Below are 27,478 nucleotides of genomic sequence, written 5' to 3' on the forward strand. Positions count from 1 at the left end.
CCACAGCAATATAAACCTTTTCAATTTCTGAGAATTAGAAATATAAATAAAAAGAACTCTGCGACTACTTAAAGACGTAACGTTCATTAAAGGTGCTTCCCTCGTATCATAAAGTTGATTGTCATAAGCTATCGGCAGGATACGCAATCCTGAAGTTCAACCTGATTGAAGTCTTCTATTTCCCAATCATTGTTGTGACTGATTTCAAGTAGAATGAAATCCAGGCGAAAACCAAAAAGTTGGTAATTGCAGATTAGCTGGTAGATTTGCTACTTTCTCATTAACTCTTGCACGACTATCGTTAACCCTGTCTTGCACTTCTTTAGTCTTTTATTTCAGTGTATTCCGGTAAAGATTGGCTTTCTTGATCATGAGGGTGAGAATTTAGGGAGCCGTTGGTTTGCGCATTTGATAATTTCTGTTCCCTATCGAGCCTTTCCTTTTCTTTTCTTGGTAACCGTAAACATTCCTTGTTTGGAATTCCCACTAGAATGAATAACACGAAAGATACAATAGGGATAGCAAAGAAAAGCGAAATGACTAAGTGCGCTTTCCCATGGTATTTTAAAGTCGACGCCAAAACAAGATGTATAAAGCATATGAAGAAAAGAAAGCAAAATAGTAAACCCAGTTTTCTATTCGTGTTTAATAAGTCTCTCTTCAGATAGGCGATATCTTTGTACAACTCGTGGTTGAAACATGTTGAATCCGCTGCTTTAAAATTGAGGATGGTTCTTTGCGGAGGAATCGCTGTGAAGTTGTAAGAAAGGAAAGAGGATGGTATTCGACGTCAGACGGAAGGGAGAAGATGGATGATATTGAAACCAGCTATTCCCATTCAAAGTCACCACCATCTTTTTTCAGAATCTTAAGAAGGGGTCAACCCGAAGAGAATTTTGAGGAAACTGCTCCTTTAACGTCTGAAGTTGCTCTTAGTCATGAAGGGGATTATAACAGACGTCTTTGGCAATGTGTACTAAAAAGATTTAAGGATTGAAAAATTTCTTGATTTTGATATCCAATACATATTTAAAACTTTGTTTTTTTCCTTTCATAATATATATTATATGGAGATACTCGGACAACTATTGGGAGAGCGACTATGAGGGTTTTGCATACTTGACTATTATTCCTTGCTCAATTTTTGCTCTTGCCTGCTTAATTGCCATTCGTCATTACTTTAACCCATTGTTATTGAATTTCAAGTAGATTCGATTCCTTTGAATGCTTTTGAATCATAATTATTTCTTTTCATGAACGGAAGATTTGTCAAGAAAAAGGTGACACAACGAAAAAGTAACTTTACCAATGTTTCAAGCATGGTGCCAATCAAAAAATTGGTTCTTCCAAGAATCAGAGTTTTTCTAAGGATGCCTCCTTAGAGTTTCCTTCCAGGAATTAGATGTTTACAAGAAGAGGTTCTACTGAAATTGGCGCAAGCTTTATCTGAAAAGTCAAGCGCCATGCCTACTGAACATGAATGATTATGAAAATACAGGAGCTTCTTGTTTAAACTATAAACAGAAGCATTCACCACCCTTGTAAATGGACGATTTAACAAGACCCATCCTTTTATGAAACCGGCAACTTGGGACGACTTATTACTTTGATATATTTTAATTAACAATTGGTTTGTCTTATAATCTAGTGTTTCTTATTGGAAATTGCCAGAGTAAAGAAAGAAAAATCTGACGGAATTCTGTACCGGATAAAGCTACAAGTCTTGGTTACACATGATAACTTAAACCTGAAATTATTCCTTTTGTTTTTACATGTTTTATAAAATATTGGCAAGTAAACTCGTTCCGCAGGAAGCCGATGAAGCCGATAACTACTGAATGTTCAGCTCTACTTTCAATCAAGAATGTCTGAGTATTTTTTGAACCAAATAACCAAGATGCACTGTCAGCATGTACATTATAATTACCAGATAAAAATTTACAGCGATTTCAACCTTACTGATCCTGTTTTTTGCCCGTTACGGCTAGGTCAAAGCGATAATCCTTAGTGCATCTGTTCCGCTTGGACCAATTCTTCTTTCCAATAATCATATCCGAATTTCCTTTATCTCTTTGGGTTTTTCTTTTTCCAGTATGTCTGTCTTTGTATCTAAACTTATATTTTTTATAGAGCTCTTTACATGTAAACTAAGTTTGATTAAATGATTTTTTATGAAAAGAAAAGCAACGTATCACTAAAAAATGGCGATACATATCAAATACTGCATCTTACTATTAATACTTTAAATTGTTGCATATGAACTACAATTGAACTGGAAGAAGGTAATAGCATCTATGCTTTTCTTCTGTTATTACTAGTAAAGCCTCATGTCCGATTACGTTTTGCAATGAGAAATATGTAGTTTGGAATTTCATTTGGGTCCATACAGCGCTATTAATTCAACTTGGGAATAGTAGACAAATCAAGTGTAAAAGCAATGAAGCAAGGTTTGCAAACAGACATACCGAAGTTATTTGAACTAATACTTAACTCATTTTATTAGTAATCAAGCATTTCTTCTTCGTCTAACTTCATTTGTTGAGCTATCAGAAAGCATAAATGACTTTTGGTGCAACTTAATACTCCAGTACCATTTTTCAAAAATCTATTGTACTGCATTACCAAAAACCCATCCGATAGCTTATAGAGTACTTGGCTTTGCTATATCTTTTACGAAACTCTACGAATTGAACCTTATGCTACGCACCAGACTTATTCTTCTCTACTGTCTCATAAAACTTTTCCAATTGAACCTGAAACTTTGAATTGTACCATTTCTTTGAGCCAGAAGATAAAACGATAAAATAACCCCACCTTAACGGTATCTGCGAAGAGACAAGGTGTTGTGACGGAGCCAAGTGGCATGCTTGGGAGTGTTGTTGAAACGGTGACCCTTGGCAATACCACGAGACTTCTTACCAATAGAGGTAAGACCACGAGCCTCACGGTGCTTGTGAACAGAGTTGCAGATCCAGTTGATACGAGGATCACGGCGGACGGCCTTATGAGAGGGATCGACGCAGATGACTTCGTAGAACTTATAGGTAGCGTCTTGGTTAACCCAGTAGGAGTTAAGAACACGCAAGTTAGCACAACGGCGACCGACACGCTCTTCAGCAGTGGAACGGAGAGAGCGTTGGTACTTGAGGTGGTTAACACCTTCATGGACGGGCTTACCGTAGACTTGACCCTTAGGAACAGGACGCTTACGACCACCACGACGAACACGGATGCGGTAGACGACGTAACCTTGCTTGGCCTTGTAACCCAAACGACGAGCCTTGTCAGGACGAGAAGGGCGACTAGCACGGTGAATAACATTCATCTGACGGTATTCCCAAGCACGAACTCGAGACAAGAACAAGTTCACATCAGATTGCTTCTTCTTAGAAAGCTCTTCCAAATACTTATAAGCACCCATTTTTAATTTTCTGGCTTCCTACGAAAAAGGCAAGATGGAAGTTCGTTGTCACTGAGAAAAAGTTTCGACCTGCACTACCCACTCGTGACTGCTCTTTTATGTTTTTTCTTTCACCCACACAAATCTTTCCTTCGCCAAATCGCATACATGGAGTAATAATTATAATTATGTTTACTTTTCAATAAAGAATATACTTTAAGTTCAAGCTTATATTCCGAGATACTAAGTCGCATTGGGCTAACTACAATCATAAACAACTTTTTGAAAGGTAGTTATTTATTAACATTATAACTTGAATTTATAAACTTTTAAACCAAATTCACTGTCCTTTTCACTACCCAAACCTAGGATTATGTACATATTAAATAGTCAAGGCATACAAAACCATAATGTCAACCAAACAATAATAACAAAAGTCAAAAAACAAATAGACTTACCATATATCAAAATATCGTTAAGTCAAAACTTAAAGAGCGTATAAGTTGTTAGGAATTTTTTTTTTTTTTTTACTCTATCCTTATAATGTATGCAGTTTTCTCAAGAAGGACAACGGATCACCAAAAGTTGAAGCGTCCCTTTATTCAAGGTAGTAATATTAGAGGTAACATAATAGAAAGCAAAACATCTTTCTTAACCAGCAAAAGAGACATTCCAACCAGGGTTTCCGGTAGCATATCCTACCAGACTATCAATAGTTGATTCTTGGTAATTTCGTAAATCATCCGAAGGCCATAGACCATTCCATTGATGCCAATCCGCATTCTTCGACAATCCAAAGTGAGACATCAAATCTGAAGAATAAGTTTCTTGAACGCTATGATTGGCAATAATTGGAGATTCAGCTATATACATAAAATGCTTTTCCAAATCCAACATTTTTTCTTCATCAATAGGCTCATTTGCAATTGTGTCATTAACAGCAGAACCGGAAGATGTACGCTGTACCCAGTCCGCCCAAATTTCAGACATCCTTTCGCACAATGCACCAATAGAGCCCCAGTAATTTTTCATTTCCAACATTAATCTTAAATCTATTTCCAAATTATGCCTAGCAGTGGATGCAGCCAGAACATTTGAGCCAAAAGCTGCTTCAGTTTGAATGCAAAAAGCTGTATAAACACCTGAAGCTATAAACGGGGAAGTTAATATTACATTATGCTTTCTGCAATCATCGACAATCATTGATATTGCATTAGCACACCGTAGGCACATTTCACGTGCAGCTTTATGTAACCGCCGTGCAGCACTATTGACGTGGTTTTCTGGCTTCTGTTCAGCTTGAAACTCATTATGATGAGAGTCATGAGAGTTATGCCACACAGATGAAAAAGAAATTGTATTTCCTGTCAACGATACCGTACTTGACGTTCTTGACAACTGATTATTTTCAGACTCACCAACGGAACGGAAAAGCCACATTAACGTGTAATGATAAGCTAAATGAAGGAACGCATACTGAGCACCTTGCTGTATAGATAGATGATTTTCCAAACCTACCACTGAGTATCTCAATCTTTGAGGAAGCCCATCAGCCCATTGATAAAGAGTCTCACTAATTTGGGTAAAATCAGAATTTCTATGCCAATACGGATGAGAATCCCTTCGTTTGCCATCGTGCTTAAAATACTTCACAGCTCTTCCCCAAATTGCTATTATCTTCACAATGTATGCTGCAACACCCATGTTTTCCGTGGTATCTGAGGGAATTACTATGCTAGGAACACCTTCTAATATTCTTCCGTCCAAAGTCTGGGTAACTCCAGCGATTTGTTTGGTGAACAATAACTCATGTACAGGGAGTTGTATCCCAATATCGTTTTCGTCCAAAAATTGCAAGTGTTCATGAGAAGAAACACATCTATCCATCAGAAAACAGGACCAAAAGGTTCGACGTCTAAGTTCACGTTCAAGGAAAGAAATCCGAGGACCAGAGTCAATATTATCAAGATCCAATGGATTGCTTCCTTGTTCGCAATTTAGCTGTAACGCAGCGGCCATACGAAGAGCCATACCACCATACATCCAACTTTTACCATTTTCCCCAGTTCCCGAGTCATGCAACGACAATAATAGGAGGGCAGCAACTAATGACAGATCCGGCCTATCAAAATTATCTAACGCCAGTCTACGAGCCTCTCTTGCAAATTGTTCACCAGCCATATAAGGAGGAGAATACTGATCATGCATACGAGAAGAAAAGCGTGCGGAAACGGCACAGATAGCATAAACCAGAACCAAAGGAATTGTATTACTATTAAGAGATTCAAAAAACGTGGGACGATGAAATAAGTTATAAGCCTGACCATGGCAACAATGAAAAAATACCTCAGCTAAATGAATTCGTAATTCCAAAGGGGGCAATTCTGTCACTGGAGTAGATGGCATGGTAAGGCTAGTCAATGGTTCAGGAATTTTAGCGTTAATGAGAGCGGCTTCTCGCTCATTCTCATCCTTTTCATTAAGGGAGTTCGTGTTAAGAGAGTAATTGTTAGTTGTAATAACAGGTTGCGTAGCAATGTTAGACATATCTGGATACGTAGAAGAAGCAAATGAATTACCTGCTTTATTTTCAAAGAAGGGAAATTGAGGTTTTGGAGAATAACCTCCATAAGTAGAATAAAGAGGGTACTCACTCGAGGAAAGCGGCGGGATCGTACTGGAAGGAAAAATCGAGTTGTCAGCGGCAGTAGGGTGAGAAGGAACATACGGTAAAGGATCCGGAGGAGGAATTGATGTAGCTGCGGGAGTGACAGGGACTGTCGTTGCTTGCTGTGGTTGGTATTGAACGGCAGGACTTAGCGGAGTAGGAGCGGCAACAGCAGCAGGGGTTGGATTGGAAGTATTAGCGGATACCATAGGCAAAACGGAAGCGACGTCTGCAATAGGCACACCTGCGGAGAAACTTTGGTTTTTCGGGATAGAAGGATTGGCGGTGGAAGGGACATACATGACTTCGGAAGGATAAATATTGTTACTAGAAGTTGGATTAGAAGTTGATTCAGGAGAAGCAGAATTCGAATCATTGCGGTCAAGAACGAGATTTTTAGAAAGCGAAGCAGACATCATTGATACCTGCGGATTACCAACAGGAACGCGAGAATTCATCATGTAAGAATATGAAGAAGGAGCATTCAGAGACGAAGAGCTAGACTGTTTTGATAAGTTCAAATTTACAGAAGAAGATGATGATGGAGGCGCCGAATCACGAGGGCTACCAACTTGAGTTAACGGCGTCTGTTCAGATAAAGGCTCTTGTGGATGAGAGCCAGATGAATTTGCTGCGGCAGCAGCCGCTGCCGCAGCACGATTCTGTTGTTGCTGAAGGTGTATTTGTTGATGATGGTGAATCTCTTCATGCCTTGAATGGGATCGGCGGGGATTAGACTTATAAACGCAAGGTATACTATGCTTCGAGCATTGATCACAGGATGGACGCTCTCCTGAGCATTTTATCTTCTTTTTTCTACATGTCTGGCAAGCAAGAGGTAACCGTTTTCGTTCCTTGCCCGCTTTTGTTTTTTCGTGAACCCAGCTAGGAAGCGAAGGTGAATTCGGTTTCATGTCTTCTATATTCGTTTCTTCGCCCATCTGTCCATCTTGCTGGTTCGTCATATTCACTCTCGTCTGCGTTGCATTTGAAAGTATCGATACAGGACTCGATTGTTGCATCCTTAATCGATCATCCAACAATATCAAGCCTTTCAATTCTATCCAATCTGACCCCCGATCTTATAACTCGACTACTTTTTCAATCCTGTGCTATTTTTTATTTCTTTAGTGGCGTGCAAAAGGCAACTTTCCTATCTCATCAATGTATATTAAGGAAGCACCAAAGAATACGGTGAAGAGTTACATTTCATCGCTAAAACTTATTTACTGTAACAGAGAGAACAACGGAGGAAGCATATGTAAACATTATCATGTTTTTATTTGCATAAGTCTCCAGCGTTTTTACGAGATACATGTGAAAATTGGCAAAGTTTCCAATAAAAAGTCTGCTTTATTGGGGGTTCAAAACAAAATTCGGTTATTTTGAGAACGAACAAACGTGGTAACAAAGATTTTGTCTGAGATAATCAGCATCCTTACTTTCACCTACAAACCTAACTACTATTTTTATCATTTTCTTTAGTTTTCTTATAATATTGTAGTTAGTTCTTGATTTACAACGTTATCGATTACTTGACTTTTTGCTTTGCTCCTTCGCTTCTTACAACTCTAATCATTATCGCATATTACGCAAAAACGGACAATCCATCAGGTCTAGCACTTTTGCTATGTTTATGAAATAGCGGTTCACAGTTTTTTTTTTTCTAATTCTAATCCTCTTCATTTTTCTTTTATTACTATACGAAAAATTAAAGTATAGTACTTGAGAAACCTGTTCATCTTCATAAATAGTCATTCGTCAAATTTTCAAGCTCTCTTATACTTTTAAAGAACCATCCATAATTCGTCGTAAAGTTATACAAACAGATTGACGTGCTTGTTCGCTGTTTACCTTGTTACCTACCAAGTACGACTGAAGAAACAGATTGGAAACCTTGAGCCCTTCATCCTTCATGCTGCCAATCTCATGACCCTCGTGTTCGTACGTCAATTTGTCCTTATCTGTTAGAGTAATCGAGAGGGTAGTAGATCGAAGACAAGTTCCGGTTCCAGGGAATGTATCTCGGAAGCCATGAATCATACGCTCTTCATTCTCGTCGTTGCGATCCTTGCGCAAGAGCATTGCTTTTGTAAAGCCACCTTTTAGATGTTTAAAGTTGGTATTTCGTGCAGGAAGGATACGAACTGCGTATTGAATTTTACGTTTCAAAAGTTCTTCAATAATACGACTTCCAACTTCAGCTTCCTTCAAACTCATTTCTACTCCCACATTCGGGTCCACTTGCTCATTTAAAACTTTCTGAATGGTACGAAGATCTTGTTTACGAATATAGAGCTCTATATCATAAACGTAAATCCCCAAAAACGAAACAAACCTTGGTCCTGATCCTAGTAAAAACATGCTTTTACGGCTGTTATCCTTCTTCAAATTGTATTCATCAGCAAGACCTGTCAGCTTGTCAACGAAGCTTTCGCATTGTAATTTCTGAGTTTTGATTGCTGTTCCAACTGCCGTGACAGAAGTCAAGGCCATAAGTGCAGGCCGCTTCCAAATCCAGTTTTGACAAAATTTAAACGAGAATGTTTGAGGTCCAAACATCTTAAACGAGTAATTACCAAATGTTCCGATGGTTTGATGTTCTAATCAGTCAGGTTACCCTAAGGAACTAATAGTAAGTGAATAGATTGCTTTAAGGTATGACTACTCTTTATAGTTATACCACAAAACTGAAAACATTTAGAATAAAATAGTAATAAAAACAGCATATTTTGAAAATGTAAAAACAAAATAAAAATAGGTTAATTTAATACAATAGAGGAAAGGAATCCATTCATCTAACTGCTAAACAATTAAATTAATTCCACGTCATATAAACTCAGAACACTTATTCTAAAAACCTGAAAAACGTTAGAGGCTAGCAAAGTTCCTAATATCTGCTTTGTTGTTCGGCTATTAAACAATGAAAAGATAGCGTTATCCATCTTCCTCATAAGCTTCTCAGATTCAATATAAAGTCCTTCTTGTTACGACTAATAAGTTTGAAAAAGACTCCTAGTGTAAGATTGTCGATTAAATGAATTCAATATGAGATTTTCATAGGTTTATATCCTTAAATTCATAAAAAGGTATCACTTATGCACCATTGGATTTCTTAGATCATAGTAAACAATCCATATTTCTCTTGTCAGTGGCTTTTCTTAAATACCTTTGAAGAATATTTATATTAGCATCACTTTTACAAAAAGACTTCCTTTTATCTTTGCACTTGATATATGTCCAGGATTTTTTGACGAAGAAAAGCAATCCAGCATTTCAACCACAACTAGTAGGTTCTGAAGAATTTGCTTTAAATTCTTCCTAAACTTCCTTTTCAGTTTCCATATTTCGTATGAAATCGATAGAGGCGACACAGAAAAGTCAACTTAAATAAAGCAGGTCCCTAATTAGAAGCTTTATCCATCAAAAAAAAAGTATTATATGTATACAATCTTTCCAATGAAAATAATATGCATTAATTGCTATACTTCCAGGTCTTTATCAATGGTACTTTATTTGGCAAGTTGCATCTGTCTTGGGCATTTCTTGCCATATGTTATTAATAGTAGTCCACCTACTTCCGAGAACTTTTAATTCATTCTTAGGTTTTCTTGGAGATGCACTTTTATATTTTGACGGTTTCAACGTCGACTTCAACCTTCCTTTAGAGACTTTGCTAGATGAAAACGTTTCTAAAGATTTTTTATCTTGCAAGGGATCTGAAAATGTACTGTAGACATCATCCTTTACTAAAGCAATACGCCAGCTTGGATGACCTTTTCCGTAAGCAATTCGAGCATAATCGGCAGAATCAAATTTGACATAAGCTATATCATTTTTTGAAGAATCCTGATCTTTACAAAACCGCACATCCAACTTAGATGGAATAAAAGCAAAATATGAGAGGATATCTTCCTCAGCCGTAGTCTTAGCGATTTCGCTAATAACAATCGTGTGTGAGCTTACAGAAGGATCCGCTTTATTAATTCTTGAAATTGAGGTTGGCGTTGGTGATTGTTCCAAGTAGGAAGAATAGAAGTGATCAGAGACAGAAGAGTTTGAGCAAGAATGATTCAAGGAAGGTGATCGTTGATCTAAAATAGAAAGACATGTTGAACTTGATGGTGGGGGTGTGGATTCCTTACAAAGGGCTGCTATAGAAGAAGTTGAAGTTGGAGATCCTATTGGATGCCCCTGAGAGTAAGCATTTTTGTCATATATCCCAGAATTTCCCATATGGGATAATGAAGGAGAATCCAAATAGGATTCACTTTGGAAAGCTGACGGTAAATCACTATCGGAGAGTGAAACCTGGTCATCACTTTTCTTTTTTTTTTCATTAGATAACTGACTTAGAGTTTGCTCATTACCCGACTCCTCCGGTTGTTGATGACTCAGTCTGCGTTTCGTTACCCTCTTTTCTGATAAGATTATTCGAGGTGCTTTTGGTTTTAAGTCAGACTTTGTCTTGGATTTCCGCCTGGATTTCGCAGCAGGTTTCGAGAGAGATGAAAGGGGTTCATTAGTGTTCAAATTTAAATCTAAGGGGTATTTTCCTCCTTCCTCTTGTTTTCTTTCTTTAAGTAAAAGATTTTCCTCACGCTGTACTTTTTTTTGTTCATTTTCATCAACATTATAAGGTTGCAAAAGTCCGGCAGCTACGAGTCCCTTTCTTTTCTGCCAATCTTTCAAAGCCATAGAGGCGCCAATGAGATTTTCCTCTGGCTCCCATGTATTATCGTATGAATCATAACCAGTCCACTTTATATAGTATTCATTTTCACCAAAATTATTAATTCGATCTGCAAGAATGCGTTCGACTTCATACACGTCTGGCTCTACATTCCTTTCGCTTCTAGAATGCTTCACGGATTTCCTGGAATTAGCCATGACAATAGAAAAGCGTGTAACAATCTTAAATAGAAATATTAATTGATATTAAAATTAACAAAATAGAAGAATATGCAAATGAATTCAATGATCGTTCGTAAGGCATCCAGAGTAATGAGTGTTGAGTATCTTTAAAAGAAAACTAATTTTCTTACATAAATGCTTCTTCATCGGCCAAGTCCGAAATTCAAAGAAGTTTGTTAAGAATTTATTCCTCAACGCGAGATTGGCTAAATGAGGCACCAAAAGAAAGCAATGAGTGCTAAGAAGCACAAGTTTAAATCTAAATGATACTTATAAATACATAAACTTTACTTGGAACTTGTTTGTGATGGACAGAAACCTGTTTTAGGGCGGTGTTGTTGTAGGAAATGGTGGTGACAGAGGGATCTTATTAAATAATGCAGAGTTTTAGGTCGTTTCTGTTATAGCAGTTACTTGAGATTATCTAAAACCGTTAGGAAATCTCCATACTAAGATAGCAATGAAATTATTTACGCTGAAAGAGAATCAATGTTATCCAATTCCATGGGTACTCCTGACCATATCACTTAGCTTCTTACAAAGCGAAAATCAATCAGTGAGTATTGAAATGTAAGCAAAACCTTTAATGGTCTTCTTTCGAAGTTAATATGCTTGGTTTTGCGACATAAGTATCAAAGCCTATGAGCATCAGAGGAACATCCAGGACGATGCAACACCTTGTATGTGCAAACATGGCTAAAGTGCTCTTCCATTTTGCTACTTTCACTTGTCAAGCTCGTTTGCTTTATGTGATTTGAACCCTTTTAGGAAGGTAAACCCAAAAGCACCGCGTGCGCTACCGCTTTTTTGGCATATGCCTAATTAAAGATAAAACTATTTTGTACATAAAGTTCCATCTTGGATTTCGCTTGCTAATGACTCCCTATATCAGCATTTTTTGTTCAAATTCTTTGTAATACGATACAAGTTTTTTGTATGATTGTTACCTGGTTGGAGAATTTAATGCGCCAAAGGTGAGACAATAAAAAATATCAAAAATAAGACTATTCGAATCATTTTCAAAGCATGCTTGATATATATCCATTGAAGAATAATTCAGTGGAATCTATGTTACGAATTGTTTTGCATTGTGTTTTCTTGAATGCCTCAAATTATGTGGAGTAAAAACCAAGGAAGCGAAAATAGCCTAACAAAATTTCAACACAAACCTGACTTTTATTCTTTATGAACAGCTAAACAAAATGTTTCTTTCGTCTCAATAGTACGTACGCCTTGTCATAATAAGGAATGTTTGTTTACCTCATAATATCCTCACAAATAGCGTAGCGTACCTAAAAAGTGCTAAAAAGAATAACAAACATTTACCGCTACTCTCTATAGTTGATTTTAGGTAATTATAGGATTTTGGCTTCTTTTGCTTTATTTTGTTTATTGATTCGTTCCTATTCGTTATGGACTAACCTGGAGGATGAAGTTGGGTAACTGTCAATAATGGGTCCTTTGGAACTTGACAACAACAAACTACGATTTTTTAGAATCATTCAACGCTCATAGAGCAACGGAAACGAAGAGAAAAAAGGGTAGGTGAAGAAGAGATTTTGAACGGAAATTGGTTTATTGACACAAAGAACCAGATACCAAGTGAAGAAAACGAACGATGTGCCAAGAAGACGAATATGATTACTTGTTCAAAACTGTATTGATCGGTGATAGCGGAGTCGGAAAGTCGAATCTGTTAATGCGTTTCACAAGAAATGAATTTAATATCGAAAGCAAGAGTACCATTGGTGTGGAGTTTGCTACTAGAAACATTGTATTAGACAGCAAGAAAATCAAAGCTCAAATCTGGGATACAGCTGGTCAGGAGCGCTACCGGGCAATTACATCTGCTTACTATCGTGGTGCTGTCGGCGCTCTCATTGTTTATGATATTACCAAGCAGTCGTCCTTTGATAACGTTGGCCGCTGGCTGAAGGAATTGCGCGAGCATGCTGACAGCAACATCGTCATTATGCTTGTCGGCAACAAGACCGATTTGCTGCATTTGCGTGCTGTATCAACTGAAGAAGCTCAGGCATTCGCAGGTATGTATTTTTTCATATCTCCCCATTTGCTCCCTCTGCTCCGAGGAACTCGCTCAAATGGGAGTTATCACTGCTTAATATGTTTATACCTTTTTGTACGTTGACTAATCTTTCTATAGCTGAAAACAACTTGTCGTTTATAGAGACTTCTGCTATGGATGCCAGCAACGTAGAAGAAGCTTTTCAAACTGTCTTAACTGGTATGTAGATGGTCGTCGTCTTCGTATTCAGTACTAACAAATATCTTAGAAATTTTTAGAATTGTCTCTAACAGATCTCTCGAAAGTGGTGATGAAGGTGTTCATCCCATGAGTGGTCAAACTCTCAGCATCACTCCTACTATGAACGACGCGAACAAGAAGAAATCTTCTTCTCAATGTTGCTAACTTTTTACGGGATTTCTCAATGCATATAATCTAATTTGATTCCTTGTCTGCCTTTTTCAAGCTTGCATCAACGTTTGCTCCTTTATATCGTCCAAGAATTATAAGTTGATTAGTCTTTGATAATCTTCGCACACCCTCTTATTTTATTGTCCTGTCGCTTGTTCATAGGATGAAGAGGTTTGTATATCTAGCCTAGTATGTTCTAACACACGGCTATCGAAGAATTCTCAGAAATGTACCTTCTCGCCTTGTATACAGCATTTTCCGCATTCCCGGGTTTCTTCCCTTTATCCAGCATTAGTATGAAATATTTGATTTTGTTTAAAGAAAGAAAAACATTAACTCTGTGGTAGACGATTACTTTAATGGAAACGTATGTCATAAGATAGGAATTCTTCGACGTCTAGCTAAATCTCAATTAAAAAGAATACACACTGTTAGTAAACTGTGACCATGATTATGAATTATTATATCATTATTTATCCCTTTACTTATAATTTACGTGTCCAAATATATTTAAATTCACATAACTCTACAAGCTTAAATGGGAAAGTCGAAATTGCTAGCCCATTGACGAACTTGTTCTTTCAACTTAAAGATTTCCGGAATTTGACTTCCGTCACCAACAAAGTTTTTAAAGTCTTTAAGTTTGGTCTTTCCATTCTCCTTGGCATGCTTGTTCAATTTGATAGTTAGCTGAACAACTTCGTCAATAAGGTCGACGATCCGTACAAAATCTTGTTCGTTGAAGCCTCGAGTGGTGCAAGCCGGGGTACCAATACGCAAACCATGGGGAATAAGTGCAGACTTGTCTTCAGGAACGGTGTTCTTGTTAGCCGAGATATTGATCAACTCCAAAATACGCTCAACCCTAGCTCCGTCAATATCTTTACTAGTCAAGTCGACAAGAACTAAATGGGTGTCAGTACCACCAGAAACCAATTTGTAATCTTTCTTTGCAAATGCATCGGCCATTGCTTTGGCGTTCTTGACAACATTCTTTTGATATTCAATAAATTCAGGAGTTTTTGCTTGGCCTAGAGCTACAGCCAAAGCAGTGATTGTGTGGTTGTGAGGGCCACCTTGATGACCAGGAAAGACAGAAAAGTTAATTTTGTCTTCCAATTCATAGTAAACAGGGTTGCCCTTCTTGTCGTGATTGCGAAGACCACGGCGGTAGAAGATCATAGCGCCTCGAGGTCCACGAAGGGATTTATGGGTTGTAGTGGTGACAATATCGGCATATTCAAAAGGAGAAGGAATGATACCAGCAGCAACAAGACCAGAAATATGGGCCATATCACAAAGCAAGTAAGCATTACACTTGTCAGCGATTTCACGCATGCGTTTATAATCAATTAAGCGGGAATAGGCACTTGCACCTGCAACGATCACCTTGGGACGGAATTGCATAGCAGACTTCTCCAAGGCATCGTAATCAATTATACCGGTTTCGGAATTGATGCCATAAGGCATGGTACAGAAATATGTAGAAACCGCAGAAATTGACTTCTGAGGTGTAGAAAATCCATGAGATAAGTGTCCTCCGTGAGGCAAATCCAAACCCATTAGACGGTCATGGGGTTTCATAACAGCTTGATAAGCTTGAAGGTTGGCAGGCGAACCTGAATGGGGCTGTACGTTGACACCCCAAAGCTCCGAATTCAAGCAAAAAGCTTCAAGGGCACGCTTTTGACACAAAGATTCCGCTTGATCGATGAATTCATTACCACCATAATATCTAGCTCCCGGGTAACCTTCGCTATACTTGTTTTGCATCACACTACCAAGGACATCCATAACAGCCTTGGAAGTAAAGTTTTCACTAGCAATTAATCCTATCGACTCCTTTTGTCGCTTCTCTTCAGATTTTAAGATTTTGCCGACCTCAGGGTCATATTGGAAGACTGAACACTGAAGAAGCTATTTCCGTTAGTAATTCATTCTTCAATATATGCTGTTTATTTCTTGTCAAACTCGGGTTTGGTAAAGTTGATTTTCTCATGATAAACATCCAAGTTTGACAGCAATCAATTATTTATGCAGCTACTATACCTTTTTTTGTGCACTCGGTAAAGTGTAAAACCGCTTGAAAACAAAACTAATACCTGTTTTCTTAGGAATCTGTCGTGCCAATGCCATAGTGGTAAGTGATAATTAAGGTCACGAAACTGAAAGTAAAGTAGGAACAAGAAAAAAGAATTCTTGGCTTTGTCATTTGTTTGAACATGATGATTCTTGATTATCAATGTTTTTCGCGGAAAATCATGTCCGACATGATACACAGGTATACCATAAATATTTTTTGTCAACGGTATTGTACCGGTATAGAAACAACTAGATTCCAAGAGCGTTTCATTCCTTCTTAGTTCCACTTTTATCGATCTTAATCCCCTTTAGATTCATACAGCCCACATTTCCTTCCTTCAAATAGTCTGGTACGTAAAGCTTACTAGTGTATCTATTACTTCTTCCTTTCCTCTCATCAAAGACAGTTCCTATAATTTAAATTACTAAAGAACATTTAGTGATGTTGAAAATCCTAAAACCATATAATTTGAAATTTACATAAGATTCTATATACAAATTTATATAGCTTGTCATAGATCAAAACAAATCAATAATCCATCAATTTTTTGGTCAATATTTTCAATTTTTTTGACATTATATTTTGCTCCTTGTTTTGTTCCAAAAATCAATGACCAAAATAAACGAAATGAATAAGTTAATACTCCGACTTCCATCAATAAAAATAGCTGTAAACTTTAGCTCAATGGGTTAATTCCTGGTTACGATTAAGTAACACCATTTACCATGATTCATTGGAAATAACCTCATTATCTCTACCAACAGCTGTAATTTCAGCCAAATCTTCCTTTTCTTCCAATTGAATTCTACCACTTCCAGAGGCGATACGATCACGTTCACCGGCTGCCAGTTTGAATGCAACACGACGAGTGTAATCAGTAAAGCTTCTAGCACGAGGTCCCTCCAAAGTTTCCATATACTTGTTTATGATCGAATCATCATCAACAAGTTTGAACATTGCTAAGAAGGCGGCCTCTGCAGCAAGTTTGATTGGAATAACAATAGCACGAATACAACTGAAGACAGCAGGTGCAAGAATATTGAGATGAGGTCGGACGATGTCATATTTTTCTTTTGACAAGATTCGAATGATAACCAGAGATAGACGCTTGGAATCTTGGGATCCAGATGGGCTAACCTCCAGGCTAATTCTCAAAGCCTCGAACAAAACCTTTGACTCGTTGAAGTTTTGAGGAACGTCAGCGAGAAGTGCTTTACCGGCAGCCAAGACGGCATTCTCGGTAATATAGGTCTCTTTTTGCTGGCATGCATCCGATATTGCTTGACAGACACTTTCGCTCAAACCCATCTCGATAATCTTCTTTGATCCATATTTAATGACTGCATTCAATATCAAGATTGAGTATTCATCCAAAGTTTCAACGCTGAAAATCTTGGTATCAAGTAGCTGCCTGGCACGAGTGTCGGTAAGTTGATTAAACAAAGCGCCATACATCTTGGCACAGATAATCATATATTCATTTGTTTCAGATGATATTTCTCTTAACAATTGATCAACAGATTCAGCTGAGGCTTCATTCATGTTTTGGCCGGATTTAGAAACGACCGCGAATAATGCATTCAGCATAGCCTTGCGCACACCAGCATCAGGAGTACGAGCACCTGCTACCAATTCTGTTACAATAGGAGCGAGACGAGTTTGTAAGGTAATAAGAGTACCCAAAGCTGTAGCTGCTCTACTGCGAATGACTTCACTCGAAGGATCACCCAAACTTTTAGCAAATGTACGTTGTAACTGAGGCAAAAAGGGACGCAAAAATGTAGGAATTTTAGATAGTATGATGTTAAGGGTATACAAAATCGCACTCTTAACTTCAACTGGGAATCTTTCGCCACTTATACGAATCAACGGACCAGTAATCTGTGTGACATAGGGACGAAGTTTATCGGGCTCAGCACGCATAACTATGTCTGCAACACCTAAAGCAGATTGTTCACGTTGCTCGTTTGTACCGTGCATCAAACCATGCAGGAAGATAGGCAAAATTGAACTAATACCCTGGGGCAGTTCAAATGCAGGCAATGTGGTATCATGTACACCAACATCGTGTAATGACTTGTATGTAATATTAATCACTGATTCAATCCTGTCTTTACGCATTGAAGACGTGAGGGCATGCTGAGCAGCAACAGCTGCAGCGATAACATCAGTGCTCCTATCTTCAAACAATCTAACAAGATGACTGATCCAATCAGGTACAAAGCGGAAATAGTCCAGTTTAGAGTTTTGAAAGAATGTAAGCATGTGCTTAGCAGCAAACAAACGCTTCTTGTAATCTTCATTCTCAGTAAATGAGTAAAGATGAGCCATAAGCACCGTGAGTCCATCTTGGTCTTTTACAGATAGAACGATTGTGTCAACTGCTTCTTCTAAGCTTTGCAAATTGTCATCTTTCGCAACAAGTATGGATTCCATGAGGGCATTAAGGATTGACGGTAATCGTCTGTTTAATGTAGGACCAGCTGCTTGCGCAAGAGAAGCCAAAGCCCGAGCATTGAACGCAGAGATTGGTTGTTTAATAAGAGTAGGGATAAGGACAGGGAAAATTGAGGCAGAGCGACGAGCAATTATTTCTTTAAGTGCGGACAATGCATATTCGGACTTGTCATCAGATTCAAGCAATTTGAGCAATTCGGGGAGAACCTCATCAACCGCACGATCACCTATCACTGTTTGGAGAATATCGAATGCTTCAGCTGCAGTTTCTCTTACTTCCAAATCTGAATCCATGAGTGCTTCACGTACAGAATAAACGAATTGGTCACTATAAATTTCAAGCTGATCATGTGAAGCACTAGAAATCAACTCTTGCAAAGCAATACAAACACCAATCCTATCTTGTCTATCAGAAGACTCTAAACCAGCCTTCAGTGATGGAAGAAGTTGGGACAAAACATCAAAACCAGCTTTCTTCAATAAATCTCCTAAGCTCTTAACACACATGGCACGACGGTCATTTCCAGTGCTGTTCAAGTTGCCCACAATAAGAGCTGTTAACGTAGACATGATATCTCTAACAGTACGAGGAGTATTTACAACAATATTCTTCCAGATCTGTTGAGCATGAGTCCTAACAACAGCAGCAATATCTTGACGAAGGATGTAAAGTGAGGATAACACACGGTCATGACGCTCAGAACCGATAGTCTCCAATAAGGCTTTACGATTAACATCAGTCCTGGTTCCTTCCTCACTTTCATCAGTTTCTTCTTGCAATGTCTTTTTGTTAATACCTGCAAGCTTATAGATGAGATCACCAACAAGTTGTACTGAAGAAAGTCTAATACGCCAATTATCATCAAATAAACCTTTCTCAAGTTCAGGGAGAAGTAAATCGACAGCACGGGTAGCATAATTATTGACAATCATCTTAGCAGCTCTTAATGAAGCAGTTTGTACAAGTTCGGACTCATCAGCTAAGCCAGAAAGAATAGGTGGAATAGCACGAGCAAGGTATGGCTGGAAACGAGCTCCGAATGTAGCCGGCAAATAAATAAGAAGAGAAATAAAGCTTTCCCTGATATAAGGAGTAGGACTCGAAGTATTTTGTAAGATTTCAGGCAGAACATCTTCAAGACGGGTCAAGCCCAAACCAGAGAGAACCTCAGACAAACCTTGAGCAGCACCTTGTCGATCAACTTCACTACACTCACTTCTAAGAATATTGAACAATTCAGGAATAAGAGTTGGGAACTTAGTTTCACCCAATTTCTCCATTAACGATCCTAAAGCTTTAGCAGCAGTTGCACGGGTATCAGGCACAGGGTCGATAAGTACTTCCCGTAATTTGGGCATTAATGCATCTAGATAAATTGCGAGATTTTCAGGTTCAGTCAAACTTGCCATTAATCCAAAAATCTTTGCAGATTGACGCTTTGTAGATGCATTGCGTTCTCTCATACCATACTGAATAATGGGTATGACTAAAGCCAACGAAGGAGAATCCAAATAATGAACGAAAGCAGTCTTAAGAATGGCAGATAATGCATCATCAGTGAAACGTGTACAGTCACTTAAGGCCTTAAGGAGAATAGGTACAAGGTTCTGTATTTCAGGATTGGAAATGACTTCACCGAAACGCAACAAACTTTTATTTGCCGTATTGCGAACCTGAGAATGAGAGTCAGTCAAAACCTCTGTCAGCTTGGGAACAATAGTAGGTAAAGAGACTGATAACTGTTTGGGCGCCATGAAGGACATTAAACCGAGAATTTCTACAGAAGCACGCTTAGACCGCCAGTTGTAATCGTTCAAGCCATCCAACAAGCTAGGAAGCAAAAGTTTAACTCCATAAGCGCTTAACTGGCTCATTATATGTTTCACAGATTCCAAAGTAGCTTCTCTAACTTCAGTTGCACTGTCACCAAAGGAAGAAAGCAATAAAGGAAGTAAATCAGGTAAATAAGGCTCGAAATAAATTCCTAACGTACGCGAAAAGGCTTCCACACAAAACAAAGCACCCTGTCTGATTGATGAACTTTGCCTGTTCGACATTGATTCGCATAATTGTGCCATAATATCAAAATCCTTAAAGGCTTTAATGCCCAAACCCTTAACCAATCCAGCCAAACCATAAGCTGTTCCTTTTCTCTCGGCAAAAGATGAAGCATTTATTAAACCGGTTGTCAAACGGTCATAATATTCTTTTGCTTTAGGAAGTAGCTTTTTGATCAATGGTGAAATACATGAAGCAACAGCTAATTGCACACTTTCACTGGGAGTGGACAAAGCAGAAATTAAGTTTTCGATAACCACAACTAATCGTTGGTCATTCTCTCGCAGATGCTGTGCAACGGTACCAAAGAGTACTACAGTTGCCTCACGTAATCTATCATTGGCCTCAGTTGGCAAAGTATCAACGTTAAGTTTAGTTTCGAACAATTCCATCAATGCCTCCACTTGATAGGAACCAAAAGCAGTAATCGCTTGTTTTCCGGCTACCAACATATTGGAAGCTACAGTTACTGAACTATCAGTAACGGGAATCTGAGCATCTGACTGAACAGAAGACAGCAAAAATTCCAAAAAAGGTACCAGTAAACTTGAAGAAATGTACTGCGAAATATGCACAAAGATTATACTGACACCTTCCCTGGTAACAATACCTAGATCCCGACCGATAGTCTCTTTCTTTATGATACCGTATTCATCATATTCCGGAGGTGAAGGTAAGGCGTTCTTACTATATATTTCCATTAATTTCTTGGGGAGAACAGATGAGAAATCTTCAAATTCATCGATCAAGTCGACAAACGATTTTCCGATAAGAGTGTGAAGATAATTAGATTTAACATCAAGCAAAGGTAATAGTTCGGAATACGAGTCTTCATTCGCGTCTAAACCGTTTTGCGTCGATATCTGATGAGCAACGGCAGCGTTAGATTCATTGTCATCATAAAGCTCCAAGAAAATTTCCTTAATGAAGCTATATTGGGTTAAGTCTAAGACTTGCAAAGACTGTAAAACGGCTGAGCGAACAGAACTTTCGTTGTGACAAGCATGTTGTAAAAGAATATTTAATTCGTTATCAGTGTAAGATGTACGGATACCTTGCACAAGGGAAAGTAATGAGTTCTTGATGTCCTGATAATGAGCAGGAACAGTCTCAAGTAAATGCAAAAGTGCTTTCAAAAACATAGCCCGCATGCCCCTCAAACAGAAAGAATATGGTGCTTGAAATCCTAACATTTCAATCGCTAATAATAAGTGCTCAGTCGATTTTTCGTCATCTTTAGTAGCGTTTTCATAACAAAGCTTATTAACCAATGGAAAAATGCAAGAGAATGCTTCAGGCTCAAAATATGCTTGTTCAATGGCAAAGCGTACCTTATAAAGGAAAGAATCAATAATACTCTCATCAACGCTAGGATTAGCGTTAAGAGCATTGAGAATGGTTATAGCTAAAGAATCCGAATATGCAGATTCACCCAAGCGAGATGGAAGACCAGAGGCAGCTACAACCAACTTGAAGACTACTAAAGCCAGGTCGCCAGTAAATGGTGTACTCAAATGTAGAACTTTACCAAAAACCAGCACATCAATAGCTTCCTCAACCCACAATCCAGGACACAATTGGACAGCATTTCCCATACTTTGAATAATTCCAAGACCACGCTCAAGGGATACAACAAGGCGTCTAACAGACTGTCTAATTTTGGATTCCTTCTCGAGTTGAGCGTCCACCAAAGCCTGCTGATCTTTGTTCAACTTCATAGGCTTCCTCTCAGCTTGCTTAGCTCGAACTTCTGCTTCCCAACGCTTTGTTTCATAATCCTTCGTATTCTTGTCCATTTTTTGAGTCTTCTTTTCTAATACGTTCTCCCAGAGAATTCCATCAGGAGTTTTCCAAATTTCATATTCCAAATCTGAGACATCTGCTAATTTGAGATTAACAAGCTGACCACGGAAAAGGTTTACAAAAAGAGGAGTGGAAGCCTCTGGAGCAACAAAAACAATCATCGAAATAGAAGAAATCATTGCTTTCTCCTTTTCAGATCTAACGTCACTGGACAATGCAACTTCGATGTACTTCACGATATCGTGAATTCGTTCAGTGACAAGTGTTGCAGGATCTCTATGCGAAAGCTGGCATAACTGAATCCAATCAAATTGGTCAACATATGCGAAGGAAAGGAATAAAAGTTCAATCAGATAAAAATCATAGTCTGCAATCTCTTTCGGATTTACGTCGGAAATGTTTGAGGAAATTGTTAAGAGAATTGATTTTAATAGCTGAACCAACTTCTTATAAGAATTCTCATCAAACTTATCATCCTTTTTAGAGGCCTCAGACTGATAATGCAAATTCCAAAACTGAGAGCAGATGATTTTACGCAAACCAGGATTAACTAGTACCGCATTCTTTAAAGCTTCAAAAGCAATTTTGCTGGTCTGGTTGCCAGAGAAGTTAAATAAATTTATTATTGACTGGAACCAGGAAGAAGCCAAGCTATCAGTTAAGTCTTTGGCATAGACACTAGCAAAATTACAAAGACCACGAAGCCACCATAATTTCGCGGAATCAGTAGTTAATTTATTAATAATTTTGTTTGAAAAGAGAATAGTATCTCCATTTACAGAGCTGACAAGCCCATCGAGTAAGCTTTGCAAATCGTCGACAGATTTAAGTTCGGTAAGTTCCCTATCACTTCGTTCTTTGTTCATTAAGCACGAATACACAACAGGGGCCAAAATGCTTCCATTCTGTAAAGCATTGGTAGGATTACTTAAAGCAGCCTTGCTTGATTTATTCAAGTGCTCCAAGTAAAAGTTTAGGAACTCCAAACGAGAAGGCTCATCGGCTCGCAAATCCCAAGCTAAATCGGCCAAAGCTAATATCCAATGCTGACGCTCGTATGCAACTGGCTTATCTAATGATTTTGAAAGGAAGTCGTAAATGCTTCTACTTAAAGAAATATTTGACGATAGAAGCGATTTGACATTCCTTGTAACCACAGCTGCTAGGTGATAAAAACTGCTTTCTTGAACCTTCATGAACAAAGGCAGGACTTCATTAAGTAAAGAAGCAGAATCTACTTCTTTAACAGAGAGATGAGAAAGACACTCAATATAAAGATTGCGATGTTCATTAGAGGTAACTTTGTTCGTTTTCAAAGCAGAAACCAATTTCAAAGCAACATCCATAAGCATTTTGGAGTCCTTGGCATGCTTACAAAGGACCGAAAATGTTTGAAAGCAGTTTTGTCGAACAGTTGCATTCGAACTCTTCAAATTTGAAGCAAAGGCCTCGTAAAGACTAGTCAGCAGTAAAGAAGAGGCATCCTTTCCAGAATCGGCGAAACCAATAGCCAATGATGATAGAATACCTGCAAAGACAAGTTCCGGAGAACGTAATAAAGCCTTCTCGATAGAAGGCAATAGGTCACTGGACAATTTATCTAAAGATAACAACAATCCAATGCTATAACAGAATCCCTCACCAGCAAACCTGTGTAAAGCCGGTTTTGCTGCAAGGATGTGTTGAGGAATCATCTTTACAAAAGGGTCTATATTTTCTGATGCCAAAGCGCGAGGCTCCGAAGACAATTGAAAATAGTAACAAGTGCCCAGTATGACACCGTATAATGGCAAAGCTTTCGGAAGAACGAGAGCTGGTTTGGTTTCGTTCAAAAGAAAAGAAATAAAAGAGGACAAATCATTCAGTTGAGCAAGGAATAAGGAACGGTAACAACGACGTGTTGAGTGCAAGGCACTACGAATAATCGCGGGTTTTCCATCCCGAAGGACGACATTCAAGAATTGGCTTTGAAGAGGAAGAATTTCCAGCATCCAGTATTTGAATTCATTGGAAGGGAGATTAGAAAGGATGCAGTTCACCCAAATCAAAGCATTAAAAGATATTGAAATAGAGCTGCTAGGAATGCGCTCCAAGCGAATAGAAGTGCTTCGAAGACGATTTACAAGCGCACAAAGAGCAATCGAAGGAGATAACTTCGTTATATGTGAAAGTGTAGCACATAGTTGTAAGCGACATTCACGTGAAACATTTCTAGGTAAAACTTCCATAATATTATCTATGATAGCAACGATACTTTTTTCATCAATTTCTATATAGTATCAGTATCAAAATACCTCAAAGACCTTTGTTAACACGTACCATTGGTTTGATTCACATGTCGTAGAATATCCAACATAACCTTTTTCGTACCAAGAAAAGCAAGAATCGTTTCACTGCTTATCAAGGTAGAATAAAGCGTTTTCTTTTCATTTTGAAACGCTTCTATTCCTGGTCCCTCGACCGCCATGGTGAAAACCGGGAATATGAGGTTTGGTGGTTATGGAAAGGTGAAAGGTTCTTTTGTGCAGACGAGAATTGGTCACTTATATGAAGAGAAGCGAAGCGCGAATTAGAATGTCGTAATGCAAAATAAATGTACAAAAGTTTTATTAAAAAAATACTAGCTAAATACATAATAAAAGTTAGCTATAAATAGAAGCGAACTTATTTTTTTCTTCTCAGTGAATCGTATGCCTAATTACAGAATAGACAAAACACCAAAAGTTCGATTTCTAAAAGTCCTCCAAAAAAAATGAACGTTAGATGAATAGATAGAAAAACAGTGTGACTTATTTAATCACTACCATACATTTCACATGTACCTTATGGTTGAACAAATCACACAGCTTTTTATGAAAGTGAAAAGGAGAAAAACGATCATGACACTTTCCGTTTCATCATCTTTCATTTTTAAATCTTAATGACCAAAATTTGATGCCTAGAATTGTGATTCTAAACAATCTTCTTAAACCTGAAAAGTCTTTTTCTTATAATTTATTTACTAGAGTTCGTTCAAAAAAGTCCTTTAAGTCTGTTTAATAAGGCATCGTTATTTTACGTTCCATTATTATAGGAACGTGCACAACAAAGTTCTGCTGTGGGTTGCGACTCACTATATGCAGCATTTGACCTTCCATTGTACAAGATCAGCTAGTAAGAACCATCTCTCACAGATTATTCCTTGAAAGAAAAAGTCCTAAATAAAAAGGGAGACGACTTTCGCAATATGGTAGCAACCTTTAAAAACGCTGGACAGCGACAAAACCATCGCGAACGCTCTCAGCCTAATGAGCGTCGAAAATTGGGATTGTTGGAGAAACGGAAAGACTATGTGGCTCGCGCTCAAGATTATAATAATAAGCAGAAAAAAGTTAAGCGTTTGCGCGAAATAGCGCAAGAAAGAAATCCAGATGAGTTTTACTATGGAATGACTCACAAAAAGACGAAGAACGGCGTTCCTCGTGAAGAACGAGAGGATTCTTCCATTGATATGGATACTATAAAAATCTTAAAGACACAAGATATTGGTTGGATTCGTCATCATCGAGATATTGAGCGCTCGAAAATTCAAGAATTAGAACAGAAAATGCACATGGTCGGAGCTCAACGTTTTAAATCGGAGCCTCGGAAGCACACATTGTTTGTCGATGGAAAAAAAGAAGCAGCCAGGTTTGACCCAGCTGAACACTTTCAGACCAGTGCCGAATTGGTCAATCGAGCTGAAAATCGATTACGCGTTGATCAATTAGGAGAAACGAATATGAAGGTAGACGAGTTTTCAAGTCGCCTTCACAGTAAGTTGAAAGAGAAAACGGCTAGAGAATTGCTTTTGCGGAAAAAGCGGGATGCTAAGCTTGCAGCAGCCGAAGAACGTGTTCAGTTAGAACGGTTATTACAAGGAAAAGGAGGCCGCCAGAAAAAGAAAACTGTAAATGGAAAACCCGTTTATAAATGGAGAAACGAACGTAAAAGGTAAGCTCAAATCGCTACTGGTCGCTACTGGTTTGGTCACTTTAAGAAGACTATAAGATGAAAAGACGGAAACGAAAGAATCCGTCCTCTTAATTTTGTTGGTTTTTCACATCTATTACTTGGGTTTGGTTTTTTGCATAATTGGTATCTGATAATAAAATGAATCTTTTCTACCTAAAACATCGTATACATTTCCCGTTAATTAGTATTGATTGATGAGTATAGCAATGCTTATGTCTAATAAATGACCCAAAAAATTAACCACTCTTTCCTTTCGTTTTTCTCACAGAGCTCCTAGGACACTTTCAGGGAAAATGAGAGATGTTCATTTGACCAAAATCTAAAAAAATATTAAACCGAATTATACTATAAGCACCTAGATAATACTAGACGCACTCCTTCACAATTGTTTACACAATTCCTAAAAAGTCTTCCATAGAATGAACAAACTTTGAACATGCAATACTCGCACTTAAAGGATAGTCGCTGATACTAATCTTCTCGTCCACCCAGCCGTCTGAAAAGTCATCCGGACCATGAGCCATGGCACCAATGGCAATGCAAACAGATTGATTAGGTTCCAAAGTTTCCAGGTACTTAGGAGTAGGAACAGTGGGTGCATCAAAAGATAAAGTAGCCTTTCGACAATTAGGAGGAAGGTAATCGGTAACAGGGTTTTTGATAACCTTTAGCAATTTCTCATTACCATTCACACTTCGAATGGAGAGCTTGTGGAGGAGTTGAACCATCAAACCAGAAAAACGCTTAAATGTACGAGGGATACGAACAGAAGGATTCACTTCCACGAGAACCTTCTTGGCTGTATGAATATAAACCTGCAGACGTCCGGCCTTGTTAAGAGGGGAATCCAATAATGTTAACAGACACTGGTGAGTAATGTCTGGACGAGCTTGAGCAATGTTTCTGTTTAATTTCTTCAAGATACCTTGATGGTCATCACAATTCAAAAGCTGGTATTTTGCATCCTTTGCCTTTCCAACTTTGTAAATCTCCAAACAAGCTTGGTCCAAAACAACGATCAATCGTTGGGTATTGGTATTATGAGAGTTGAGAGGACGAGCGGGCACTGGAGCTAAATGAGTAGTCGTTCTGTGAACAGATCCTGCAGGAAGAGGGCGACTTCCAGTATTTTTTTGCTCCGTTACTTCTTCCTCCTTTTCTTTTTCATCTTCTTGTCCATCTACAATTCCCGCTGGAGATCCTTCATCATTCGACTCGGACTCTTTCGTCGTAAACTGTTCCACAGCACTTTGATTCTCGCGTAATCTTCGGAGTTCTTCATCCTCTATTTTTTCAGTATTATCTGGAACAATTGACTCCTCTACCGCTGTTTCTTGTTCAGGCGAATTGTCAATGCCATTTTTCCCATTCTGAGCGGTTCTCTTAACAATTTTCGGCTGGTTCGACTTCTCTGAAACCTCCAAAGAAGACCTCGACTTTCTTTTAGAGTATGCTGGCATGAATTCTAAATGCAACGACTTTGAATGACAGTTGGCTTTTGTCAAGTTGCGCCCTGGAGAAAATTGAGTCGCTCTTTCTTGATACAGCACACTAAAGTACATTTAGATATCACATAACGATTACGAACGAATATCCTTATTTCACGTTTATACTGCTTACTAGTTCCTTATTCTTAATTCCGGATAGAAGAAACTATACTAGAA

General features: G+C 38.3%; 10 protein-coding genes across 11 annotated transcripts; 3 read left to right on the top strand and 7 right to left on the bottom strand.

The window, feature by feature from the left end:
• Window positions 1–808: 808 nt before the first annotated feature.
• SPOG_00201 (uncharacterized protein) lies at window positions 809–2,710 on the top strand (the record flags this gene model as incomplete). The annotated part of the gene is made up of 2 exons (XM_013167709.1): window positions 809–2,447; window positions 2,504–2,710. One exon carries the CDS (start codon window positions 809–811, stop codon window positions 995–997), a length of 189 nt encoding a protein of 62 aa, XP_013023163.1. The 3' UTR covers window positions 998–2,447; window positions 2,504–2,710.
• Window positions 2,344–3,492, bottom strand: SPOG_00202 (60S ribosomal protein L15). The gene has a single exon (XM_013167710.1). The coding sequence runs from the start codon at window positions 3,419–3,421 to the stop codon at window positions 2,816–2,818; it is 606 nt and encodes a 201-aa protein (XP_013023164.1). The 5' UTR covers window positions 3,422–3,492; the 3' UTR covers window positions 2,344–2,815.
• Window positions 3,493–3,740: 248 nt separating this feature from the next.
• On the bottom strand, window positions 3,741–7,204 carry SPOG_00203 (the record flags this gene model as incomplete). Of its 2 annotated transcripts, XM_013167712.1 has the most annotated exons (2): window positions 4,052–6,077; window positions 6,129–7,090. In XM_013167712.1, the coding sequence occupies 2 exons, from the start codon at window positions 7,088–7,090 to the stop codon at window positions 4,052–4,054; spliced, it is 2,988 nt and encodes a 995-aa protein (XP_013023166.1). The 2 variants fall into 2 exon arrangements, with proteins under 2 accessions (XP_013023165.1, XP_013023166.1); XM_013167711.1 differs by having other exon boundaries at window positions 3,741–7,204.
• A 475-nt stretch (window positions 7,205–7,679) lies between these two features.
• SPOG_00204 (chalcone like protein family) lies at window positions 7,680–8,819 on the bottom strand. The gene has a single exon (XM_013167713.1). It carries the CDS (start codon window positions 8,628–8,630, stop codon window positions 7,848–7,850), a length of 783 nt encoding a protein of 260 aa, XP_013023167.1. The 5' UTR covers window positions 8,631–8,819; the 3' UTR covers window positions 7,680–7,847.
• On the bottom strand, window positions 8,782–11,335 carry SPOG_00205 (chromodomain protein Chp1). The gene has a single exon (XM_013167714.1). It carries the CDS (start codon window positions 10,956–10,958, stop codon window positions 9,570–9,572), a length of 1,389 nt encoding a protein of 462 aa, XP_013023168.1. The 5' UTR covers window positions 10,959–11,335; the 3' UTR covers window positions 8,782–9,569.
• Window positions 11,336–12,451: 1,116 nt separating this feature from the next.
• On the top strand, window positions 12,452–16,043 carry SPOG_00206 (GTPase Ypt3). Its single transcript, XM_013167715.1, has 4 exons — window positions 12,452–12,523; window positions 12,578–13,027; window positions 13,147–13,227; window positions 13,277–16,043. The coding sequence occupies exons 2-4, from the start codon at window positions 12,601–12,603 to the stop codon at window positions 13,411–13,413; spliced, it is 645 nt and encodes a 214-aa protein (XP_013023169.1). The 5' UTR covers window positions 12,452–12,523; window positions 12,578–12,600; the 3' UTR covers window positions 13,414–16,043.
• SPOG_00207 (serine hydroxymethyltransferase Shm2) lies at window positions 13,801–15,668 on the bottom strand. Its single transcript, XM_013167716.1, has 2 exons — window positions 15,469–15,668; window positions 13,801–15,336 (listed from the first exon to the last, which is right to left on the bottom strand). The coding sequence occupies exons 1-2, from the start codon at window positions 15,553–15,555 to the stop codon at window positions 13,954–13,956; spliced, it is 1,470 nt and encodes a 489-aa protein (XP_013023170.1). The 5' UTR covers window positions 15,556–15,668; the 3' UTR covers window positions 13,801–13,953.
• On the bottom strand, window positions 15,937–24,327 carry SPOG_00208 (translation elongation regulator Gcn1). The gene is made up of 2 exons (XM_013167717.1): window positions 24,141–24,327; window positions 15,937–24,090 (listed from the first exon to the last, which is right to left on the bottom strand). Exons 1-2 carry the CDS (start codon window positions 24,286–24,288, stop codon window positions 16,223–16,225), a joined length of 8,016 nt encoding a protein of 2,671 aa, XP_013023171.1. The 5' UTR covers window positions 24,289–24,327; the 3' UTR covers window positions 15,937–16,222.
• Window positions 24,328–24,946: 619 nt separating this feature from the next.
• SPOG_00209 (U3 snoRNP-associated protein Utp11) lies at window positions 24,947–25,988 on the top strand. Its single transcript, XM_013167718.1, has one exon. The coding sequence runs from the start codon at window positions 25,048–25,050 to the stop codon at window positions 25,795–25,797; it is 750 nt and encodes a 249-aa protein (XP_013023172.1). The 5' UTR covers window positions 24,947–25,047; the 3' UTR covers window positions 25,798–25,988.
• On the bottom strand, window positions 25,920–27,338 carry SPOG_00210 (ribosome biogenesis protein Mra1). Its single transcript, XM_013167719.1, has one exon. It carries the CDS (start codon window positions 27,272–27,274, stop codon window positions 26,204–26,206), a length of 1,071 nt encoding a protein of 356 aa, XP_013023173.1. The 5' UTR covers window positions 27,275–27,338; the 3' UTR covers window positions 25,920–26,203.
• Between the last annotated feature and the right edge of the window lie 140 nt (window positions 27,339–27,478).

The sequence above is a fragment of the Schizosaccharomyces cryophilus genome (assembly GCF_000004155.1).
Source record: "Schizosaccharomyces cryophilus OY26 unplaced genomic scaffold supercont4.3, whole genome shotgun sequence".
NCBI classification, from domain to species: Eukaryota; Fungi; Ascomycota; class Schizosaccharomycetes; order Schizosaccharomycetales; family Schizosaccharomycetaceae; genus Schizosaccharomyces; species Schizosaccharomyces cryophilus.

Coding starts and splice junctions, on each gene's coding strand:
- SPOG_00207 (XM_013167716.1), bottom strand. CDS start 15,555: ATGGCATTGGCACGACAGATTCCTAAGAAAACAGGTATTAGTTTTGTT. Junction 15,337..15,468: donor TACCGAGTGCACAAAAAAAG/GTATAGTAGCTG, acceptor TAACGGAAATAG/CTTCTTCAGTGTTCAGTCTT.
- SPOG_00208 (XM_013167717.1), bottom strand. CDS start 24,288: ATGGCGGTCGAGGGACCAGGAATAGAAGCGTTTCAAAATGAAAAGAAA. Junction 24,091..24,140: donor ACATGTGAATCAAACCAATG/GTACGTGTTAAC, acceptor GATACTATATAG/AAATTGATGAAAAAAGTATC.
- SPOG_00206 (XM_013167715.1), top strand. CDS start 12,601: ATGTGCCAAGAAGACGAATATGATTACTTGTTCAAAACTGTATTGATC. Junction 13,028..13,146: donor AGAAGCTCAGGCATTCGCAG/GTATGTATTTTT, acceptor ATCTTTCTATAG/CTGAAAACAACTTGTCGTTT. Junction 13,228..13,276: donor TTTTCAAACTGTCTTAACTG/GTATGTAGATGG, acceptor CAAATATCTTAG/AAATTTTTAGAATTGTCTCT.
- SPOG_00202 (XM_013167710.1), bottom strand. CDS start 3,421: ATGGGTGCTTATAAGTATTTGGAAGAGCTTTCTAAGAAGAAGCAATCT.
- SPOG_00204 (XM_013167713.1), bottom strand. CDS start 8,630: ATGTTTGGACCTCAAACATTCTCGTTTAAATTTTGTCAAAACTGGATT.
- SPOG_00209 (XM_013167718.1), top strand. CDS start 25,048: ATGGTAGCAACCTTTAAAAACGCTGGACAGCGACAAAACCATCGCGAA.
- SPOG_00205 (XM_013167714.1), bottom strand. CDS start 10,958: ATGGCTAATTCCAGGAAATCCGTGAAGCATTCTAGAAGCGAAAGGAAT.
- SPOG_00210 (XM_013167719.1), bottom strand. CDS start 27,274: ATGCCAGCATACTCTAAAAGAAAGTCGAGGTCTTCTTTGGAGGTTTCA.